Below are 21,890 nucleotides of genomic sequence, written 5' to 3' on the forward strand. Positions count from 1 at the left end.
TTATTGTAACAGTTATGAGTATATTATAAAGTTTATCCAGTATGAAAAGTCTTGAAGGAAGAGCAGATATTGATTATGATGAAAACTGCATTTATTTTTTAATTTTAAAAAATCCAGTTAAAATTAAATTTGCAATAAACTACTTTTGTGATCTTAATTTTCAAAATATAGTTCGAGCTAGCATCTTTGAATTGTGTTTAAAATGTTAATTTCCTCGGACGGTACTGTACAGCTGACTGTGAGGTGTCATTGTCGGTTGGTACAATAAAGCTTTTTTTGAAAGTGACGTCATTTTCCGCAGAGACAGCTGATGCGCCGAGTCTTCCGCTTCTTCTCCGGACTGCTCGTGAATACATGTTGACGCACATACAGTTAGAGCTCGTTTTAATTTGACTCACACAGACATTATGCTGCGCAGGGAAAGGACAGCGCTTGTATGGCTGCTCGTGCAGGCTGCGCTCGCCGTGGCGTGGTGTTTCACGGACATGGAGACGGGGCCTGGCGCAGGTGTACCCACGCAGACCAACGGAGATCGGTTCAAAATCGAGGGGAGAGCGATAGTTCCGGGCTTGAAAACACAAGACTGGGTCTCCTCGGCCAGGATCCTGGTGGAAGGTGAAGAATATGTGGGATTTTTGAGGTAAGAAACAGCCACAGTTATGCCCGCTAGCTAGCTAGCCTGTTAGCGAGGCTATATAGCATTAGCATAACCAGCTAGCTTAAACGGTTGTGTGTCGTGTTACTGCTGGAAACCGCACGGCAGCTGCTGTTGTCAGATGGCAGGTCTTAACCGTGCTGGCTAATGAACAGCCTAATACCAACCGAGACAACAACCTGGTCAACGTGAATTCATGACCCGTCAGTGAACTTTGCTCACAGTGTGAGCTCAGACAGGCCTTGTCTCTCACAGGAGCTGTAACCAAAACAAACCTTGGTCACAAGAGACGAGTGTGCGGCTGCAGTGTAACAAACAGCTGATGTATGGGAGAGATTAATCGATCAACTATTTTTATTTTTATTATTTCAGAAAAGAGGTGAAAATTCTCTGATTCCAGCTTTTTTAAAATGTGAATATTTTCTGGTTTCTTCACTCCTCTATGGCAGTGAACTGAATGTCTTATCTTCTGTTTGTGGACAAAACAAGACATTTTAAGGACGTCTTATTTGGCTTTGGGAAACATTTTCTGACATTTTATAGACCAAAAAACGAATCGATTGCTCAAGACACTAATGAGCAGATTAATCAACAGTGAAGATAATCATTAGTTGTACATTTAAATCTAAGACCTCCCACTCAACTAAAGAAACACACTGTGTTTTAATTTCAACCTGTTATAGTCGGCTCTGTCATATGAATTGAAGGTGATTATACCTTGATTAAACTGCTCGGTTTATTATGTATACCTGTCTTAACGTGGAACAATGACATTGTGTTTTACTGAGAGGTGTTTCTAATATTTCGTCTACTCCACTGATATTACATTGTGTGGATAAAAGACACTTTTCACATTATAATTTAGTTAAATAACACCTCAAACTGCAGCCTCCAACGTGGAGTCAAATCAACACCTCTGCCTCCTGGACCCTCACGTTGTTACGCTCTCTTGTCACAGAACTGATGGGAGTTTTGCTGTGAACGACGTCCCCTCAGGATCCTACGTGGTGGAAGTCGTCACTCCTAATTACAGATTTGAACCAGTACGCGTTGACATCACATCCAAGGGCAAAATGAGGTACGATCTATGAGTGAGAAGACTAAAACCGCACGCTCGGATCTTTCATGCTGATTGCATCAGCCTTAAATTCCAGACCCACCAAAGTAACCGTGTGTCGCTTCACAGGGCGCGTCTTGTGAACTACATCAAGACTTCAGAAGTTATTCGCCAGCCATATCCTCTTCAAATCAGGGCTTCTGGCACTCACAGCTACTTCATGAAGAGAGAAACCTGGGGCTGGACAGACTTCCTCATGAACCCAATGGTAAAGAAAACAGATGATGTCGCACTGAATTTGAAGAATATGTATGATATTAGTTTATATTGAGGCCGTTTGGGCCAGAAAATGCAGGATGATGGGCTAAAAGTAGTCCTTGTGCTTCTGGTTCTCTTGTTGAAATGAAGCCTTTGTCACTCCTGCAGGTTATGATGATGGTTCTGCCGCTGCTGATCATTGTTCTGCTACCCAAGGTGGTCAACACCAATGACCCAGAGATGAGAAAGGTAAGGGATCAATGATAGCTTCATAAACATTGAGTTCATTTTGCAGTTTCTCTGGATTGTATTGGATACGTTCTGCTCAGTTTGATAATCATTTATTTATTTAGTGGAACCAGATAGTGCAGTCACAGAAATACTTTGAATTCACGGTACCCCGTCTGTGCCTTACTGTGTGTGAGGACATCATAACTGTGACAAATCAATCAGTGAGGATTTCCATACCTTGTCCCCAGCCTTCAGTTCTCCATCACCGCTGTCTTTACAGGAAATAGAGCAGTCCATGCACATGCTGAGCCCCAACCCCGAGCTTCCAGACGTCTCCGAGCTCGTGACCAAGTTCTTCTCTGGCTCCAAGGGCTCCAGCAAGGCAGGCGGCAGCAGCAAGGGCACCAGGCCAGCTGCCAAGAGGAGGTAGTACTGCACACGTGCCCTCAGTCTGCCTCACGGAGCTTGACTTATGCCATGGAAGCAAGATTTTTAAGTGTCATTTTTTTCCTCTGGGTCTATTGTACAGATTCTTTGTTGATAAATTGATTTCTAATATGCTATTGGAAACTAAGAAAAAAATACGTTTTTTTTTTTCATACTGCACTGATAGAAATTTCTTAACCCCCGCAAAGCCCCTTCATTTGCTCTATACTTTCAACACGTGGCTCGACTACACTTCATCTTTTCTGTGCTAACCCTCCGGTGTGCGTTTGTCCACTGCTGCTAATTCCACTACCTGAAAGAGAACATATATACAGAGATTTTCTTGTTTTGTCAAGTTCAGTAATACGACTGTGAATGAAGATGGATTGAATTTTAAGACTGATAAATTCTTATTTAACTAAAAGCTTAGATAAATAAATTGCAATGGTATATAACAAGTGTGTTTTTATTTCAGATCATCTTGTTTGTTTGAGAGTGAACACATGGCCTTCTCAGTTTTTTTGAAGTACTGTGTGGCGTACTGTATGGCCAGGATTCACACGCTGTACATTTACGTGCCTAAGGTGTATAAATTAAAATGATAATCATCGGCGGTTCACGGGATGAAAGAGCTGTGTGGTTGCTTTCAAGAGCTCTAGAGTGTAACTGACTTTACTTTTAATAAAGCGGACAGTAAAGTCTCAATAAAATGTGTTTGTGATAAGTGACGAATGATTATTCAATAACAACAACACAACCAACTCAAAGTCTAGTTTTTAGGCTTTTCAGAGCTCTCAGCCATATCACATGGTCTTCATCAGCAAAGGGTGCTTGTTCAGTTGTCATGGAGGTTGAGTAGATTAATCTCCACAATGACTGAGGAGACTCCATCAAAACCATGTGATACAGTTGAAATCTCAGAAAAAAAAAAGCTAGTAAGAGGACATTAAGTTGGGATTTATTTATTTTTATGTTGCTATATCAGAGGTTCAAATGATCTTTTGATGCTTAAAGTCAGTGGATCCCAAATCTGAAGGTGATTACAGGACAAGAAAGATGTTTGATTCATTCAGGCCTCTAAAAATCCTTCAAACTATCTGAGAAATCACTTCTCGGTTGATTTGCTCAGACATTATCCCGCCAGTCTGAGCACAGACATCCATAAAAACCTACAGGTGCTGCTTAAGTCAGCGCGCTGCAGCTCATTAGATTGACATTAGACCGTAACCTGGGGGACATCTGCGAACCGCTGCTTGGAGGCGTGTGGCTGGTGATCGTCTTCATGGTTTTCTAATGGTGAACAAATCTTATGAGAAGACCAAAACCAACAATGTGTTAGTCTGTCGCTCAGTATGTCAGAGTTCACCAGCTTTCAGCCACCAGCCTGTTCAATACAAAGAAATATACTTAAACAAAAAAAAAGCTTCATAAGTTCCAGAAACAGCTGCCGACTGCATGCAGTTTTTAGCAAATGCTACTGAAATGTGAGAAATTAATTCACTCAAACTTCTGTATCCATGCTGAACGTAGTAAAGGAACATGTGGGGTTTTGTGTACTTTTGGACAACAGTAAGAAAAATATCACCAGACTCATCCTTTAATAGCTGAGTTGCGTGAGATGGTTTTTAGTGCAGAACGTCTGCACTAACCTGACCTTTGGCGACCTCTGCTGATCGTCCTGCAACAGTCATCATGTCATCCATGGCACGTTAGTTTCAATACCCAAATGTTAGAGCGGGTAGTGAGCTCTCAAACAAAAGAAAAAAGAATTTACAAGTGAATCAGATCAGATTCAACACACTTGCTGTTGAAAATGTTGACAAAAAGTGTCATTCTGCCTTTGAGTTTGTATTTCACCGTTCATATTAGTACACACAGAGAACTGCACAGACAGACAAAGAGCACAGATTCACCCACAAAGCACTTTTGCCTCTGAGCAGAACAAAAGGCACAGAGTTTAGAGAGATAACGTCTGACACTACATCATTAAAAGACACGAGTGCAATAATTTACAACAGCGTCACTCATCCGTCAGAGAAGTTACTTCAAATGTGTCTGTTTTTTTTTCTTTTTTTACAGTAATGTGAATATCGACAGGAATAGAGCGTGTGAACCATAAACAATCTCATATATCTTGTTACACCTGTGATACTAATGCAGCTGGAAATGCACGGAAATTTACAGATTAGCCCTTGAGCACGAGATCAGATGTCGACTACAGGGGCTAGAAAACAAGAGGAAACATTCACTTAACACTGATATACACAGCAGTTTATATTTACCATGTGTGAGGTGTAAAATCAGTGAATATGATCTTTATACTATAAATTACTTTGAAATGTGTAAGTCTAGAATATTTCCTTTATATACAGTGCAGGTGAGCAATAGAATAAAGGAGGATTACGAGGTTTAAGGATAGGTTCAGACTTTATGCTCACATGCTCGTACAGTGCATACATTAGAGTATGTTGTCTCTAGTTCCTATGATTGTTCCTGCTGTACACAGCGGCCCTGAAGTGACTCCTTCAGTGTGACTCCACTGTAAGAAATTGGGGACGAAATCCACACAAATGAATTTCCGTCAAAGCTCGCTGTACCGCAGACATTCTACTTCCTCATCAAAACATGGTGCCTACATTACCCACAATGCAACTCGACCGCTGACAGTTCAGGTGAAGGTTCATGTGTGTTATGCTAGCAGCAGCTAACGTAGCCTGGAGCCGCTAGCCTCAAGCAACTGACGCTGACTCAAATGACGTCGCTCGAGTGACTCAGGTGACATCACTTGAGTCAGTTTATCAGACTTCGGCTCCCTCTGGGGCCACAAAAGACTTTATGCAACTCTTTTCAGATGCAGTCGTAATCCCCCAAGACCTGTATAGACTTTGAGGTATAAAATCGGTGGAGCTCCTCTTTAAGATGGACTTATCTGAACCCATCCTTTAACCTTTAACCTTTGTCAGAATGTGTCGCCACCCTCACAAGGTGTCTTTCTGTAATAATCTGGAACAGCAGTTTAAGCGCTGCGTCAGGTTCAGCTCATTTTCCACCAACATTTTGCACTTCAACACAAAAATCACATGCAGCACTTCATGCTGAAGATGACCACTGACTACGGTATATATCAAGAAAATCCACATGTGGGTAAAAGCAGCAGGTTTGCTCTTGTACTAAAGTGCCACATCAAGTCATTTTATTGTTGACGTTTTGGTTTTGTCCACACCAGTACAGCTTGTCCTCGCCTCTCCGCCTCCTCCTCCACTGGCAGAGCAGGAGCATGCGGAAGGTCTTCTGAAAGGTCTTGTTGCAGAGGGCGTAGCACATGGGGTTGATGGTGCTGTTGACGTAGCAGAGCCAGTAGCCCAGATGCCACAGGGACGTGGGGATGCAGTTGGCACAGAAAGTGGAGATGAGGACCATGATGTTGTACGGCGTCCATGTGAGGATGAAGGCCAGGAGAATGGCACTGAGCGTCTGGGCTGCTTTCTTCTCCTTCACCAGCACGTTCCTCTTCCTCTTGGTGATCTGGTTCTTCAGGGCCGGGTCCATGGGTTTGGAGGTGGTGGAGGAGGAAGGGGAGGCGTTTTTGGCGGGCTGCTCTGCGTTGGCCGGGCACGGTGTTGCAATTGTGGGATTGCCGTTTTTACCCTTTGAGCCAGGTTTGAACTTATAAGAGATGTGCTTTTTGCTGTTCTTCTTCTCAGGAGTGGAAAAGTACCGATCTTCTGTGTAATCAGTCACCTGCCCATTCTTACTACTTTGCCCACTACCTTGCTCTTTGAAAGATCCCTGTGGGGTATCTATTGACACATGATGCTCCTCCTCTTCAGAGGAGGTGTAGCTGTTAAAAGAAGTGATCTGATCTGCTTTCACCCATGCGTCATCTGATCTAGTGGTAGTTTTAGTGGCATTACTTTGGTTCGACGAGGACCAGGAGGCCTGGCTCCGGTCTCTCCTCTCTCTGGTGAAATGAAAGCAAGAATGAATGATAGTTTTCTGTGGTTTAGTCCCCTCTGGAACGTTTTCTGTTGCGAGTCCTTGCAGCTCTGCCAGATCTTTGGTCCGTCTCTGCGTCTCCTTGTAGATCCGACAGTAGAGGATGGTCATGACAGAGACGGGGATGTAGAAAGCAGCAATGGCTGTCCCAAATGTGATCACAGGCTCTGTCAAAAACTGGATCTGGCACTGGTCAGGAAGCACTTTTCGCTCTCCTACAAAGTACTGCCAGCACAGAATGGGCGGCGCCCAGAGGACAAAAGACACCAGCCATGCAAGACCTATCATGATGGCAGCTCTCTTTGGAGTCCTTTTAGCCCTGTAAGTCAGCGGCCTCGTGATGGAGAAGTACCTGTCAAAGCTGATGACGAGTAAGTTCATGACTGAAGCATTGCTGGCTACGTAATCCACTGCTAGCCAGAGATCGCATGCGAGGTTTCCCAAGGACCAGTAGCCCATCAGGATATACGTGGTATATAAGTTCATGGACAGCACACCTATGATGAGGTCAGCGAAAGCCAAACTCAGTAGGTAGTAGTTGTTTACAGTCTTCAGCTGGCTGTTGACTTTGAAGGACAGCAGGACCAGCACGTTACCAACAATAGTTATCAAGCTGACAATGGCCGACACTGTAGCGATGGTTATAGCCTCCCAAAGACTGTGAGGCGCAGCCGGGACATGTGACGCGTTGGCAAAAGTGCTGTTTGGAGGATCTACGCCCATGGTGCTGTGTTATCTGTGTTACTGTTCACAGGTCAGACAGAGGTGCTCGTTTGTGGCTCCATTAAGAGCTTTCCTGAAATAAATAGAAAAACAGTCATGAGTTGCACATCATTGTTTTTGTCAATTTCTTGTCATATCATATCATATCATATCGTATCGTATCGTATCATATCATATCATATCATATCATATATCATATCAGAATGAACCGCTGTAGATATGTCCTCTGCTTTTCAAGGGGGTCACAAAACATGCTGTCAGATACACTACTAGTAGCGCAGTGGTAGTTATAGTTGTCAGTTTATTTAAATGTGTTTAAGTCCTCAGTCAACATGTTTGGAGCATCACATGTATAATACAGCTATTTCATCTGATGTTGCGAAACCATTTTATTTGATAAAATTGGTATCATTCGATAAATCTGGTACCATAGAAACAAATCTTGAGTTATTTGCGATTTTTACATTATTTGCCAAAGAAGAACAAAACAAAATTCCATAGAACTATTGAAATCTGACTTATTATATACGTGTTTTTATTCTAATTTACTTTATTATTATATTGTTGTTGTTGTTGTTGTTGTTGTTGTTGTTATTTTTATCGGAACAGACCCATGATGTATTGGGTTATGGTGTAAGTCATTTGTCCTGAATTGCTATATCAAAATGATTCTTATGTCGAATGAAAAAAATGTTAAAATGTTGACATCACATTTTGTAAAGTAAAACTGATTGCTTTGTCTCTGAATTGGTTCACACATAAGCATGACATGGCGTATTTTTATCCAAATGGGACCCGGAACCATCAGACGCCATTTTGTCGTGGGGCACCATTCAATGTAACACTCATTCTGTTCAAGATGCAGGTGTCACATACTAAACCGTCCGGTCACAGTTGACAGCAATGGAGGGAAGACCGAGCAGAGGCAGAGGAGGCAGCTGGAAAAGAGGTGGCCGAGGTGGCAACGACAGCGACAGCTTTGGCGGTGACCAGCGGGGCAGAGGGAGAGGAGGCCACCACCGCGGCCGGGGGAAAAGAGACCACCACCGCGGTCGTGGACGCGGAGGAAGCGGCCGTACAGCGGAGTTCCATCACCGGGTGAGAGCGCGTGGAAAGTTAGCGTTCCCCAGGCGGCCCCATTAACCCCCTGTACCAAACCCCATTGAAAAAACGGTCATTTTGTATTTGCGTCACTAAGGAAACACACACAGCTCTTGGGCAATGTTGTACACTTTTAATAGGACCTCCTCCTCAGTTCGGCCCAATTAACACTAAATTCAGTGTAACTTCCATGATCAAAATACGAAAACTTAAACGTATAGTGTAAATAAAGTTACGCTTCGTGAATAACCTCAATGCCAATCTAGGTGCGTGGAATGCTATGACGTCAACACGTCTGTCGTTAAGTGGCGTTTCTGCAGCTGTTGCAGAGTTGTGATTTTCACTCAGCCTCAGTAGCTACAGGACGGCATACACAGTGTCTGACTGCGGGGGTTTGTGTTAGCGTGATCGCATCCACATGCATAATGCACACAGTGAGATCCTGTCAGCATGAGTACAGTTAGACTGAGAGGAGGATGAAGCGTTTCTGATGCATCATCATAGTGATCAAGCACTTCCACAGCACTTCAGCGTTAACATTGCATGATCTGGGCTCCGGATATGACACCAGGGAGTTCAGCTTGGTTTCCGCTGGGATGTTCTGTCAGTTGATGCTTCTGCCATGGTAACTGCAGAATTGGAGGGGGAACTATAGGGGCTCTGTGATTGCAATCATACAAATCTCCTTTGGTACACAGGGGCTCCTTGATTGCAATCATGAAAATCTCCTTTGGTGCATCCACAGCTACCATGGGGCCTTTGATGATAATATTATGTGTTTGTGAGTTTTGACAAGGGACCAGAAAAAACTGAGCAAAACCACATGTTGTCCTGAACATTTCCATGACAGCATCACTAAAGGTTTGTGCAGCTGTGTTTCAATAGTGGAAGAAATCTATGACTCAGACAAATTTAATGAGTTGTGTTGTGTCAGCTCTTTGTCATACAGTGTGACGTGGCGTTTACTTTGACTCTTTTGTTAGGCTTAGCTACCAATCATGAATGAGAGCTATGTGTTAATGACCACTTAACAAAATGCACTTTTCAGTTACACGTTCAGTTGACTAATTAATTAACCGTTCGTTTCAGCTCTACATTGTTAATCTCAGTTTGAATGCAGATAAAGGCTTTTTGGTCTTCGTCCTCTCCCTCTGTTCCACCCCAACATCTTGATTTTAATATAAAATTGAGTCATGGATGCAAGATACTTTTAAAATGCAGCTTGTTTTTCTCTTAAAATGTTCAGTTTTATTACCTGGTGCTTGACTTAGTGAAGCTCCATGTAAATTGGTGAAATTAGCATAGTGGAGTAAAGTGGATTAAAGTCAAATGCCAGCAAAATAAAGTGGTTGTCGGAGCACTGAACAGCATCTGAAACTCCCTGCTCGCTGTCGGTGTAGGCAGGGTTTAAACTTCTCTCTCTCGGTTTATCACACATCTGCGTACATCACTTTTCTTGTGTGCAGTTGAGCGTCTTGATTCTTTCTGTGACAGCACGTTTTCTGCTCTTTGACTGTTTAAAACTAATGTGAGGACTTAAGCTTTTAGTCTGGATCTGACACACTCACTCTGGTTTGTGTGAAGCACACTTAAAACTCCAGGTGTGCCTCATGAAAAGCACTCCAGGTGTCACTTTAATGTCACTCGATTCACACTGAGTGTCCCACCATGTTCCCTCTTAGGATCAAGATGACGGGGACGCCTTTCAGGAGAAAGATGACGGGATGGAGGTGTTCTCTAGGAGGAAGCTGGAGTCAAACTGGGCCCGTTATGAGGAGTCTGAGAGGCAGGAGCCTGATGATGAGACACCCACTCAGAGGGGAGCAGACTACCACGTCCTGCTGGAGTCGGCAGGTAGGAAACAAAAAGCGTGAAGAGGTGTGTTTGTTTTGTCAACCACACCTGCAGGCGTCAGCAGGAGAGACGGGTCAGACACCTGAAGCTCCCAAAACACTGAAGTGTCACCATAATGCTTAGTTTCTGCCTCTTTATTAGTCACTGGAGTGTCGAATGGGCACAGTGCATACAGCATGGCTGGAGGGTTGCCGGTTCGATTCCAGCTGTTGGATATCATACCCTTCTCTCTTTCCTTATTTCTTCTCTGCCTCTGCACTGCCTGTCACCATCTAACACAGCACTATGGCCTTACTCTGGGTGTTTTTATGGTTTTCTTACCATTTCTGTGCATTATGCAGACGTACCCAAAGTAAATTGAAAGCTGTTTTTCATCGTTTTGGTCTCTTTTGAAATGTAAAATTTTATCCCCAGCACTCAGAGTCACTGCAAGTGCTGCTGGCATTGAGTCAAGTTTGAACACACTCAATAGAAGATTTTTATTTCTGCCTGAATATATATTTTTTTGCAAATAGGCGCCTGCAGATGATGATATCTTGGCCTTGTTAGCTGGAAAGACCATAACATGAAGCCTTCCTCTAGTCCAAGTTCAATAAAACTGATAACAATAACACAGAAACTCAATATTTTGCGTGTGTGTCTCTAACGGTATGTCTAAGCGTTCAATAAAAACAGGCCTTGTACTGTGTTTATATAGATATATATCTGTAATATGTATTAAGTATTTAGGCAATCAATATGTATATTTAGGGTATCTATACATATGTTCATGCTAAATATGTTTAGATTAAGGCTATTTAATATATTTATCATTTCAAACCCTGTGTAATATCCCGATTTGGCTCTAAGTTATCCCTGAAGCAGCATATCCTCGTTTGTGGAATTTCATTGGCTGTATGAAGTGCCAGTCATCTCCACAATCAGATGTAATTGACTCGATCTTCACATTAGAGAAGAGGGACAGGCGCTTGTTTTCAGCGCAGACTCTGGTGGGCTGTTGTTGGCTGTGGACGTGACATGGGAGATTCTAAGTGGTCAAGTGAGCTGTCAATCACAAGGTCAAAGTGCAACAACCAACATGTCATCCACGTGTGCATGTTTACTGGAGGTGTAACAGAGAAAAAGAGGAAATATTAGCGCATTGCTGGCTAATTAGAAATGATAGAACAGCCCTCAGTGGGATCTTATCGTGCTCTGCTTCATATTTTACAGGATACAGAATTTTTTGACGTTTTGCTCTGAAAGCTTGCTTCAGTTTGCACAAATTAGCCTTTCTCGGATAATTGCACGGACGTTCACTCTGTGTCAAATACTCCACCGAGTCCAATTGCACTTTCCCGATGTTGTCTCTGTATCCTAATTAGTTGAAAAGGAAATGCTGTCTTAATCTTTAATTGCTCAGTATGGACTGTGCTGTCAGATGGCTGCGTGGACGACCCTTCTTTGTCTCTGTTTGCTAATTTCAGCCTCAGTGGTTGGTGTTTGGCTCCCTGGGCTATTAACAGTCTCATCCCTGTTTCGCTTGATTTCTCTTTCCCCAAAGGAGCATGAGTAAGAAAGCTCAGTGCCGTCTTACTGGAGCACAGAGAGATTTCTTCATATTTAGGTCTGATTCCCAGATAACAACCCCAATGTGGGACTGTCACATTCAGCTCATTTAGCTCAAGTTGTGTTAAATAGAGCAGAGGGTCACCCGTCAAACTCTGCTGACAGTTTTGCCAAAAAATGTATTTTTAAAGATGACAGACAGGGAAACAGGCTAAGTCTCATTTTAGCAGCTCCCAGGCGTGCGGTAATTTAGCCGCTGAGCGTTTTATATCGCTATGGCTTGTGGCTTTCTAGCAGACTCCACACTAGATTCACTGGAAGGAGCAAAAACTCAGTTTCACTGGCCTCTGTGGGTTGAAAGGTACAGAACAGGTGCTTTTTAAGTCTGATAGTGTGTGTGCAGGATTTCACTGCAGGGGAAATGACAGAGGAGAGCGGCTGACTGGACACCCTGAGTCTCAGCAGTATCAACATGCAAAATGCTAAGATTCATGGTTTTCCTGTTTGAAGTGCGTCCATGGATGTGCAGATAAATATGAGGAAAATGTGGTGATTCTCAGGCAAGTTTGGGGTTGTAAAGTTCGTCTTTTTTTCTTTGATTTCTGGAGTTGTGGCCGTTCATTTGCGATGTACATCGGAGGTGATGATATTCCCGTAAAGTGAAACTCACACTGAATCTACAGACATGTTTATCAGAGGTAGGACGTTCGGGAGTATCGGCTGCTGAGGGTTTTAAAGTACCTTAATTAACTCCATGAGCTGCAGGTCACAGTCGCTGCTGCGCCTCCAGCTGTTGGCCGTGTTGGTTAGCAGGTAAGCATGAGGGCTGTTGGTAAGCATGCTTTTGTCCCTTCCACCTCACTCAGTATCTTTGCCTCACCCCCCCACCCCCACCCCTCCTGTTGATTTGTAATCATAAGCAGGTACTATTGTACCACACCACATCACAGCAACCCGCAGTGTGGAAGAAGCACGTTGTCAGCAGCAGTGAGAGTCCAAGCGGGATTATTAGACTCTGTGCAATCTTGGAATCCATCGGCTATCAATTTAACCTCTGGGGGCAACAGCCAATATTTCTGGGCTTCCTGTGCAGCCAGCTGATATCCGGATAACGGATATCTGGGCCAAGACTTCCTGCTGTGTAACCGGGATCAGGTTCTTTCACAAGTCACTAATGAAAAGCTAAATTTTCATCAGAATTTAGTCGATGGGTTCAGAGATTGCATTTAGATTGCATCCTGCCTCTTTTGTTCTCAACGCGGACTGTTTGCCTGCATGCAATCAAAGCCTGCTCAAACACGATTGGTCAATATCATTCTGACTACAAACGGACTATGAGCGAAAACAGAGATTAGACTGGGTGGAGGTACTCTTCGATTATAGTTGGCCTACATTTTGCTGATTGCTGCTGATCAGTAATTGATATCATCTATCTACAACATCCCAAGGTTACATCAGGCTGTGTATCATACCAAAATTGTCAATTTACAATAAGATGAAATACAGAAAAGCAGGAAATATTTGCACTTGAGAGGCTGAAAACAGTAATTTTGGGGCATATTTGCATGAATAATTACATGTAGGTCGGTCACTACGCTGCAGTGATAATGGCAGGAATGCTCAAACGTCTGGATGAAGAAGGATAAATGTGCATTTCACAACATACTGCAGCAGATAATAAAACACTTCACTGTATGAACACAAAATGTTTGGCTTCACATGATCAAGTGCTTACATTTTCTGAATCTCATTAAGAGGCCGTTATTCAAACCAGGGTTACACCAACACCAACATCAAGCTGTGATTTAATGTCCTACTGATGGGATTTAGTTTCCCTTTCTCCAACAAAAGCATAGAAATTAACTGGAAAGTATGTAAATGACTTTCTTTTTTTTAACATTCATTTATAGTTCGCTAATTTAGTTCTTTTAAAGGCCTGTTGTGGGTGAAGATGAGAGATTCATAATGGTTTAAAGCTGCATTAAGCAATATTTTGTCTTGTACGATAGGTCTAATGATTGTAATGTGGTCGCTCGTATTGACAAACCAGAGTTATCAGTCGATCCTCAGATCTGTGGAGCATTTTAGTGATTTTTAGCTCTTTGCTTTGGTTTTATGGCTCACACCTTTACTGTTATTTTGAGCTCTTATCAGGGTTATATTTTCAGCCACAACCACCGTTGTCGTTGTCGTCGTTGAGCTCCCCGTCCAACGCCAAACAGCAGCTTAAGTCAGAGACTATCATGTGAACATAGAGGAGCATTAAGCTCTTTAACAGTCCAATACTTCGATGGGAATTTGGAAAATTGGGAGTGAATACTGGTGATAAACACAACTGCTGTTACATGCTAATGTTGCGCCGTGTCAGCCTTATGTGTGAATAGGCAAATGTTAGCTAGCATTTTCGCTATAGTACATCAGTGTTGTATTGTCAGCTTGTTAAATTTGTGGCAAAGTGGCAAAAAAAAACAACAATTGATGCAACTTTAATTGTTTTTTTCCGAGGCTTGGGTTTATGAAAACAATACAATTCCGGAGGAACTGCGAGATATTTAATATCAAACTAAAACATCAGCAACTCATGTCTTAAAATATCTGTTTTACCTCTGAAAACCACCAAGTTAAACAGGTCACATGTGGACCAAAGCTCATTCTCTCATGGCTGTTTGTTATTCAGCATAAAGGCTCAGACTTCTTTGAACGGCCGAGTTTGATTTTAGCTGAAAATCCAGGAGCTGGCACTCAACAATCTGTGCAGGATTTTGACTTGCTTGTGTTTTTGGAGGAGGTTACGAGGCCGTTTTTAAATCAGGATGAGTGTTTAAGCTGCTAACTGTTTTCATAGGCTTGTTGTTTTTTTTTCTCACGCCATTAGAGAGTTAGAGAGTGTTGCAGCGGCGTGTCTCTCTTCTCTTGTAGCGTAAATGCCAAAGGTTCTCCTGTGAGTTGTTTGACTCTCTCTGTGTTTTGCCCACATTGTCAGATTAGTCATGCCGTACAGCAAGAGGCTGCCGCTCTCTAGAGGATACTTAATTGTATGTGGGAGGCGATGCTTTCAAGAGTCGTTTTTCTGGCCAATTAAGGTTGCCTTGAAATCAGGAATTTGCCACAGAAACCTCCCTTTTCCTCTTTGTTCAAGTTATTATAGAGTCCTTCTTATGTCACCATCACTTTCTACATCCAAGGTGTTGAAGGGTTGGAGCATTGTGTTTGTTTTGTTTGATTGGGCAGGATGTACAGGTCAGAAGTATGTGCAGATGTTATGTATTTCAGGATAGAAATGGCCTGGAGCAGCAATTCTTACGAGAGTTGGAGCAGAGCTTTACCGACAGCGTGTCGGAGGTGTTGGACGGCCGTGAGGTTATGGGCTCATTTCACAGCATTTTAATCAAAGAGACAAAATCTCCTTCTGTCAAAGTCATTATCTCACTACAAGCATGCTGCCCGTTATAAGAAGACGCTTTCTGGCAATGTTTCAGGTGAGTGGTGTCAGAGCGCATAGGAATGACCGAAAACAAGGCTGTATAAATATATATGTGAGTGGGCAGACATTGTTTTGTTTCTGACATTAAGGGGCAGAAAGCATCAAGTTTTCTTAAAGGGAGACTGTGTGACTTTTAAAGAAGGTCTGTAGAGCTGAAACCAGTCGTTAGGTAATCGCTTGACAGATAATTAAATCAAATGACACAAAATAACTTGTTCCGGCTTCTCAGATGTTTGAATTTGAGGCTTTTCCTTGTTTTCCAGGGTGGTAAACTCAATATCTTTGGGTTATGGATTCCAAAAAAGGAGTTCAAACATGTCAAGTTGCACTTTGGGCAATTGTGACGCACATTTTTTACTATTTCCTGACATTTTGCAGACCAATGATTAACAGATTAATCGAGAAAACTGCCATTACAGGGCTGTACAGCGCGACATTTCCGTCGCATTTGCTACTAAAAATCATTCTGTGCGAAGAGAAATATGCATCCACTAGCACAAGTGTGACGGTGTTGCGCCGGTATCATCTCTAAAAAGATAGTGGGGAAAACTAGGCTATGTTACTGTCTCTTGTCCTATTCGTCAGTTGTTGGAACAATGCTTCATGGGAGTTGTAGTTCTAAGTGTGTACTGTCCTTCTCAATACGAATACAAAAAAAAACACATTTCCGGGGAAACGTCCCTGCCCTCGCTGATCTGTGCTGGGAAACCGCGACTTTTGTATCATTTTTGTGACAAACCAACCGCAACAACTAAGAATAACAAGAAGACTCAAGCAAAATGAAGAGGTATTTTTCTGTAGTTTCTACCTCGGTAGGTCACGACAACAAGGATAAAAGACGCCGTTTGGAGGAAAGTAGTACCACTACAGCAATACAGACACAAAAATGAATCGATTCAACCCTCAGTGGTTAAAAGATTTCACCTGGCTTGTATACAAGCAGACCAAAAAGGCAATGTTTTGTCAGTATTGTATGGCGGCAGGCGAACGGACGGCCAGCACAGACAGTTCACTGATGCGCATTGAAAATATAACACTGTTGATTTTTCATGTTTAAAAATGTTTAAATTCATCCTGTTGTGTTCAGGTGGAGGAAAAATGAAGGTTAAAGAATCAGTTTAATTGTTGTTCAGCATTGTTAGAATTTCTTATCAGTATCAAATTAATTTAGCCAATAAACACGTTAGCCAACTGTCCGACTGTGTGCGCTACTGCATTTTTCTTTGTGCTACTAAAATTTTTAACTTGCTAGCACGAGTGCTACCACCTAAAAAAGTAAGCGTACAGCCCTGCATTAATCCATAAAGAAATGAATCATTAGCGGCAGCCTTAAAGGGCCAGCGTGAAGGATTTAGTGGCATCTAGTGGTGAAGTTGCAGATTGCGACCAATTGGATTCCCTCCTTCCAAGCATGCAGCAGAACCAACGGCGGTTGCTAAAAAGAAGTTTTCTAGAGTCAGTATTTGGTTTGTCCGTTCTGGGCTCCTGTAGAAACATGGTAGATAAAGAGCTCGTTTTAAGCTAACAAAAACAACAATTCAGCTGTTGCCAAACTGATTTTTACTCTGAAGCAGATTCCTGTAAACACATGAGGCCGACGAGGAGAGGACTGACAGCTTCGCTCTCGGCAGAGTGGAACAAAGTGGAAAATTGGAGTGCAGATTATCAGTCTGCTGTGACACGGAGAACATTTTCGAGTTCGCTTTTGACTGGCAAGATTTACTGTTGCTTCACATGTCCGGTGCCAGGAGTAACAGATGGAGAGAGGCAGTGATTTTCTGGCTCGGCGGCGGGCGGGAATAACATAAACAAAGCTGTTATAAAACCCTGATCTCATATTCAACACTTTCATTTAAAGACTGCAACTCCAACGTGCTCAGAAGTGCTCAGACGTCATCTGCTGGTGAAGATCATGAGCTGCGATCGAAAGCCCCAGAACAGCTTCTTACTGAATTTAGGGTCAGATTGTTGATTTGATGTAATCCTAAATTGGGAATATTGATAAATGGGATGAAATCAATTGAAATCTTTGTGTATCTGTATTTGTGTATTATATACAGTATATATCCTGTCACATGACCATTTTCCCTTTGTTCTTGTATATTCTGCTGCTGCTGCTTCATTCATTACTTCACTTGCTCAAGTATTGTACTTTGATACTACTTTATACTTCTGCTGCTCTAAATCTCAGGCAGACATTGTACTTTTACTCTGCTACTTTTATTTGACAAATATAGTTAATTTACAGATTTGGATTAATGATGATGAGTTCTAATAGTATAAAATAAGATAAAATTTTATTGATCCCAGGTGGAAAATTAATTAAATAATGAATTAATTCAAATTAGCTCCACGTTTACCAGCTGCAAATAATCATAATCCAACTATATAATATATATTATACTAAAATGGGACTTCTGAGGCTTCTGCCCTCTCGGTGAGTTCGCCCTGCCTGTCTCTTTAAAGGTTTACAATTGAGCGGTGAGGACATTCAGTGGCCGACTTTCTATTTGCGAAAGCTCTATTGAAAGCTTGACTGTACTCGCTGTGATTAGGAAAAATGGAGCCTGACAGGGAAATTGTGTAAACAGATCGTTTGATTTGAATTGAAGGTCATGTTGATTTCTGGCGTTTCGTGGCCTCCTGGACGGGTATTACGTCGCCCCACAGCTTGTCCAAACATCCCGAGTGCTTTTAGCATTCATGTGCTTTGATTGACGCTGATTACATCTTCACCGCGTCGGGGGGCGAGGACGCCGCAGGCCTTCTTCATGACGTCCAGGCTGAGTTTACTTCTCAAGGATGAAACCTTGGTGCTTTTGATTCCTGAAATATTTCAGGTTAGAAAATGCCTTTGTGCCGAGAGACTTTCATCGCCTTGAAAACTTGAGTGGTCACAAAGCAGAGTGGAATTTCAGTGAATGGCGGCCGTGCTGAGTGAATTAAAACACCAAGTTGCTATGACGCCTTAAGGAATGAATAGCTGCAGACGGTTTTGTAACCCGAAGGTGATTTTATTCTGTCAGGTGTCGTCTCAGTCCTTGCATTGTTGGGGGTTGATTGTGCTGTTGCTATGGGTAATGCACACATGGTGCAGTCCTCTTGCTGTGTGTGTGTGTGTGTCCTTGTGCCTATATGACTTGGGGGTGGGGGGTGGGGGGGTCTTAGGGCAGTTATTTACATCCTAACACGGTCATCTATCTGTACACATTAACACAAGGATCAATCCTCCTCCCCCGCAGCCGTAGTTTACCGAGGCCGCTAATGGGCACCTATCAAGGCTCAATCATAATGAGACAAAAGGAAATCGCATTAGAGCTTCAGTGATTCAGCTAACTAGATAGACAAACACAAAGACGTTCCCCTAACTGAGATGAATAGTCCCAATCATACCATTAATTTATATGTTCCGGTGTCCTTATGGATACTTGATTAGCCATCTTGGCTGGAGGAGGCTGGCGTCAAAGCAGAGGAATGAGGCTGCTCGTGTACCGTCTGCGCGGCAGAAATAGGAAACGAAGCATTAACAGGTGCTCGGTTCCCTTCCCTGCGATTGTTGATCATGATTAAGCCAGTGGAGGATGGTGTGAGGCCAAATAAAGCAGCAGGTGGATCATAGACACTTCACTGAGCTCATCCCACAGAGCAGTCTACCCACTTTCATCCTCAAATGCCTCTGCCATCGTTTCAGTGTTAACATACGAGGGTTCACTTCAGGCCTGCGGTCGTTTCCAGTATCTGTTAAACGGCTCCTCAATTAATTAATTAAGTTAATTAAATGTGAGGAAGTATTAAAAGCTCTTCAGATTGCTTAACACAACAATCCAAAAGCCCCCCAAAATTTAGTTTACAATCGTTAAAATAACTTAAATCAGTTATTCCAGCATCAAAATCAGAGCACCTAACCGTTATCTCCATTATTGATTATTGTGCTGTTTGTTTTCTCAATTAAACAATCAATTGTTTGATCTTCAAGATTTCAGAAAATAGTCAAACTTGATGTCCTCTTTTGTTCAGTTTGCCATCCGAATCCGTTGAGCTGCAACAATTCTTCAATTATTCAAGTGAAACTAAATTCATCTGCAGCTGTTTTCTCAGAAATAGGAGAAAATTTCGCCCTCCTCCTCCTCCTCCTTCTTCTTCTTCTTCTTCTTCTTCTTCTGCTCGATAGTTTCCGTCACATTCTGATGTTTTTCGGACCAGGCGGTTAGTGGGAAAAATAAATAAATGAATGACGTGAAAGTACTCAGCTGCAGCAAATCGTAACATTCAACAAGCTTTTTCACCTTTTCTGCTTGAAATCTTCCATCAATAAACAGCTACCTATTGATCTCTATTGATCACTGATCGCTCGTCCTTTCAGCTCTGGTTCACTTTTGAAGCTCCGTTGCGTTTCTGCCTCACAGTGACACAAGTGTTGGGATGCCAGTCATGTGACTCGTCATCGCCATGGTTTTTAATGATGCCTTAAATCAAATCATCTCACTCCTTGTACCTCCCACTTTCTCCTGAGTGAAACACACACGCATACGCACGCACACACACTCTGAGTCTGAACTATGAGAGCTCTGCTGACAGCTGATGAAGCCCAGCACTTGTTCCATGATTCATTTAGTACCGTCACTTACGCTGCATTCACTGTTCAGCGATAAAAAATGAATAACGTCAGAATTTCGGCTCTGATTTGAGCGAGCAGTGAGTATTTGACAGCTGCTGTTTTGATCTGTTTCATTTGCTGCCATAATAGGCACATCAAACAGAATACACACTCACCCCGGGTGGCTCTGACAAAACACAATCCTCCAGCATTAAAGAGGCGTTTGGGAGGTCTTTGACGCGCTGCTTTGCTCGGCTCCTTCGGTCAGTTTCTCCTCCCTGCGTCCTCCTCAGCTCCTGTTCGTCGTCTCTCTGTTTCCCTCTCACAGCCTTTGCTTCACGCCTTTCCCTCGCTGCCTCCCCTCCCCTGTTCCCTCCGGCTGACTTTTTTCCCTCCGTGCTCCTCTCTCCAACGAGGTGAAAAACACACTTGTCAAATACAGGTAGGTCATCACACCGTCTCGCATCCTCCTCAGTTGCTAAGTACGAGGCGCTTTTATGATGCAAACAAGTTTTTTCAGCATCGTGTCCAGTCGGACTCTGTAGCTCCTGAACGGTCCTTTCTTTTTCTGAGATGAACGCAACAGCTGTTCAGCGTCAGCGTGACAGAGCGGCTTAGGTGCCTCGTCGGTCCTGTTCAGACCTTTTTCACAGAAGGGCGAATCACTGGAAACGCCTGCTGGAGAAGATCTCATCAAAGCTTTTCCCTTTTCACCCGAGATAATCTGGGCTCGACATCCTCCGAGGGGTCGATGGAAGCGGCAAAAGTCGCCCTTTCTCACTCTTCCTGCAAAGTTTGAGCAACTCCACTGGCGAGGAAAAGCAGAGTAAAGCTCCTTCGATCCTCAAGGCTGCACAGATTGAAGGACTTTTTGTCTCCTGCCAGGCTTTCTGTTCGCCGCCTCTGATAGAGCCGCTCGGATGCACCAGCGTCCTCGCCGACACAGATTCAGCCGTGAGCTGCTGTCAGGAGAAATTCCCACATGGCCGGAAGCCTCATCCCGAGCACTGAGCAACATGTAAGAGGAGGGAGGAAGAGGCAAGGAGGTGGAGGAGTAGGATGAAGCAGGGAGGAGCCGGAGGAGGAGTCGACGTGGGTGTCAGCAGCGGTTCAGATGCTGTTTGCCTTTTCATCGTTTCCAGCTGTGTGTCTCCATCAGAGGAAATGCATTCACACAGCTGAGGGCTCCTCAAACAGCCTCACACGTCCCACGTCAGGGCGACTTGGCTGATGCCCGACCAGTTTGACCGTGTGCCCTCTTTAAAGCAGGGTGAGTGACTGTTGAAGTGGTGACTAGAGGAGTTTTTAAACCGCCTTCAGTTTGCAAGGAAATCTCTCGCCTCTGTCGGCTGCACAGTTCAGCGTGTTTTCTGTTTCTTTTGGTGCGAACCCTCCTGCTCAGATAAGCCTCTGGCTGCAGATGAAGCTGAAAAACGAGGTCAGAAATCTTTCTCAATGGTTAAAATGTTAATTAATTCAGTTGATTTTTGAGGCCAATGATCATTTGGGAGCTTAAAAATCCTCTAATAATATAAAGTTAAACATCAACACATAACGCCAATAGTCTCGAAATGGATCCCTGGTGTTTTTCGTTGCGGCAAAGCTAACGGACTCAGCAGGATGTTTTCTGCCAGAGCTCTTCAGGTGAACCAACATAATCAGAATACTGTTACTAAATTAGCTCAAACCTAACTTTCCGTTTCTGTTTTCCAGTTTCTTGTCACTTATAAGCCGACATAAACCCCAGTACAGACGTATCTACGATTAGCTAATATTAGCCACGACTGATTTTCGCTGTCTAGCTCTGATGTGTAGTTAGGAAACAGCTTTTATAGACCTATTTTTTTTGTGTGTGTAAATTAGTTCCACTTCGGGCTGGGCGATATCACTTTACTGACACGTTGACCTCTGTAAAGATTGACAACCAATGTCTCTTTGTCTTCTTCGGCAGCAGCTTCTG

General features: G+C 43.1%; 3 protein-coding genes across 4 annotated transcripts in view; 2 read left to right on the plus strand and 1 right to left on the minus strand.

The window, feature by feature from the left end:
• Positions 1 to 278: 278 nt before the first annotated feature.
• On the plus strand, positions 279 to 3,351 carry emc7b (ER membrane protein complex subunit 7b). Its single transcript, XM_070987229.1, has 5 exons — positions 279 to 640; positions 1,614 to 1,733; positions 1,842 to 1,980; positions 2,139 to 2,219; positions 2,482 to 3,351. Exons 1-5 carry the CDS (start codon positions 408 to 410, stop codon positions 2,629 to 2,631), a joined length of 723 nt encoding a protein of 240 aa, XP_070843330.1. The 5' UTR covers positions 279 to 407; the 3' UTR covers positions 2,632 to 3,351.
• Positions 3,091 to 21,175, minus strand: chrm5b (cholinergic receptor, muscarinic 5b). Of its 2 annotated transcripts, XM_070987227.1 has the most exons (3): positions 20,107 to 20,943; positions 18,727 to 19,517; positions 3,091 to 7,419 (listed from the first exon to the last, which is right to left on the minus strand). In XM_070987227.1, exon 3 carries the CDS (start codon positions 7,344 to 7,346, stop codon positions 5,811 to 5,813), a length of 1,536 nt encoding a protein of 511 aa, XP_070843328.1. In that variant the 5' UTR covers positions 7,347 to 7,419; positions 18,727 to 19,517; positions 20,107 to 20,943; the 3' UTR covers positions 3,091 to 5,810. The 2 variants fall into 2 exon arrangements, with proteins under 2 accessions (XP_070843328.1, XP_070843327.1); XM_070987226.1 differs by lacking the exon at positions 18,727 to 19,517 and having other exon boundaries at positions 20,107 to 21,175.
• Positions 8,217 to 21,890, plus strand: part of aven (apoptosis, caspase activation inhibitor) — a 32,395-nt gene continuing 18,721 nt past the window's right edge. Inside the window, exons 1-2 of the mRNA XM_070987228.1 lie at positions 8,217 to 8,444; positions 10,130 to 10,301. Coding sequence (XP_070843329.1) covers positions 8,250 to 8,444; positions 10,130 to 10,301 — 367 coding nt within the window. The 5' untranslated portion in view covers positions 8,217 to 8,249. The remainder of the gene's footprint in view (positions 8,445 to 10,129; positions 10,302 to 21,890) is intronic.

Source organism: Chaetodon trifascialis, chromosome 19, assembly GCF_039877785.1.
Source record: "Chaetodon trifascialis isolate fChaTrf1 chromosome 19, fChaTrf1.hap1, whole genome shotgun sequence".
Lineage (NCBI taxonomy): Eukaryota > Metazoa > Chordata > Actinopteri > Chaetodontiformes > Chaetodontidae > Chaetodon > Chaetodon trifascialis.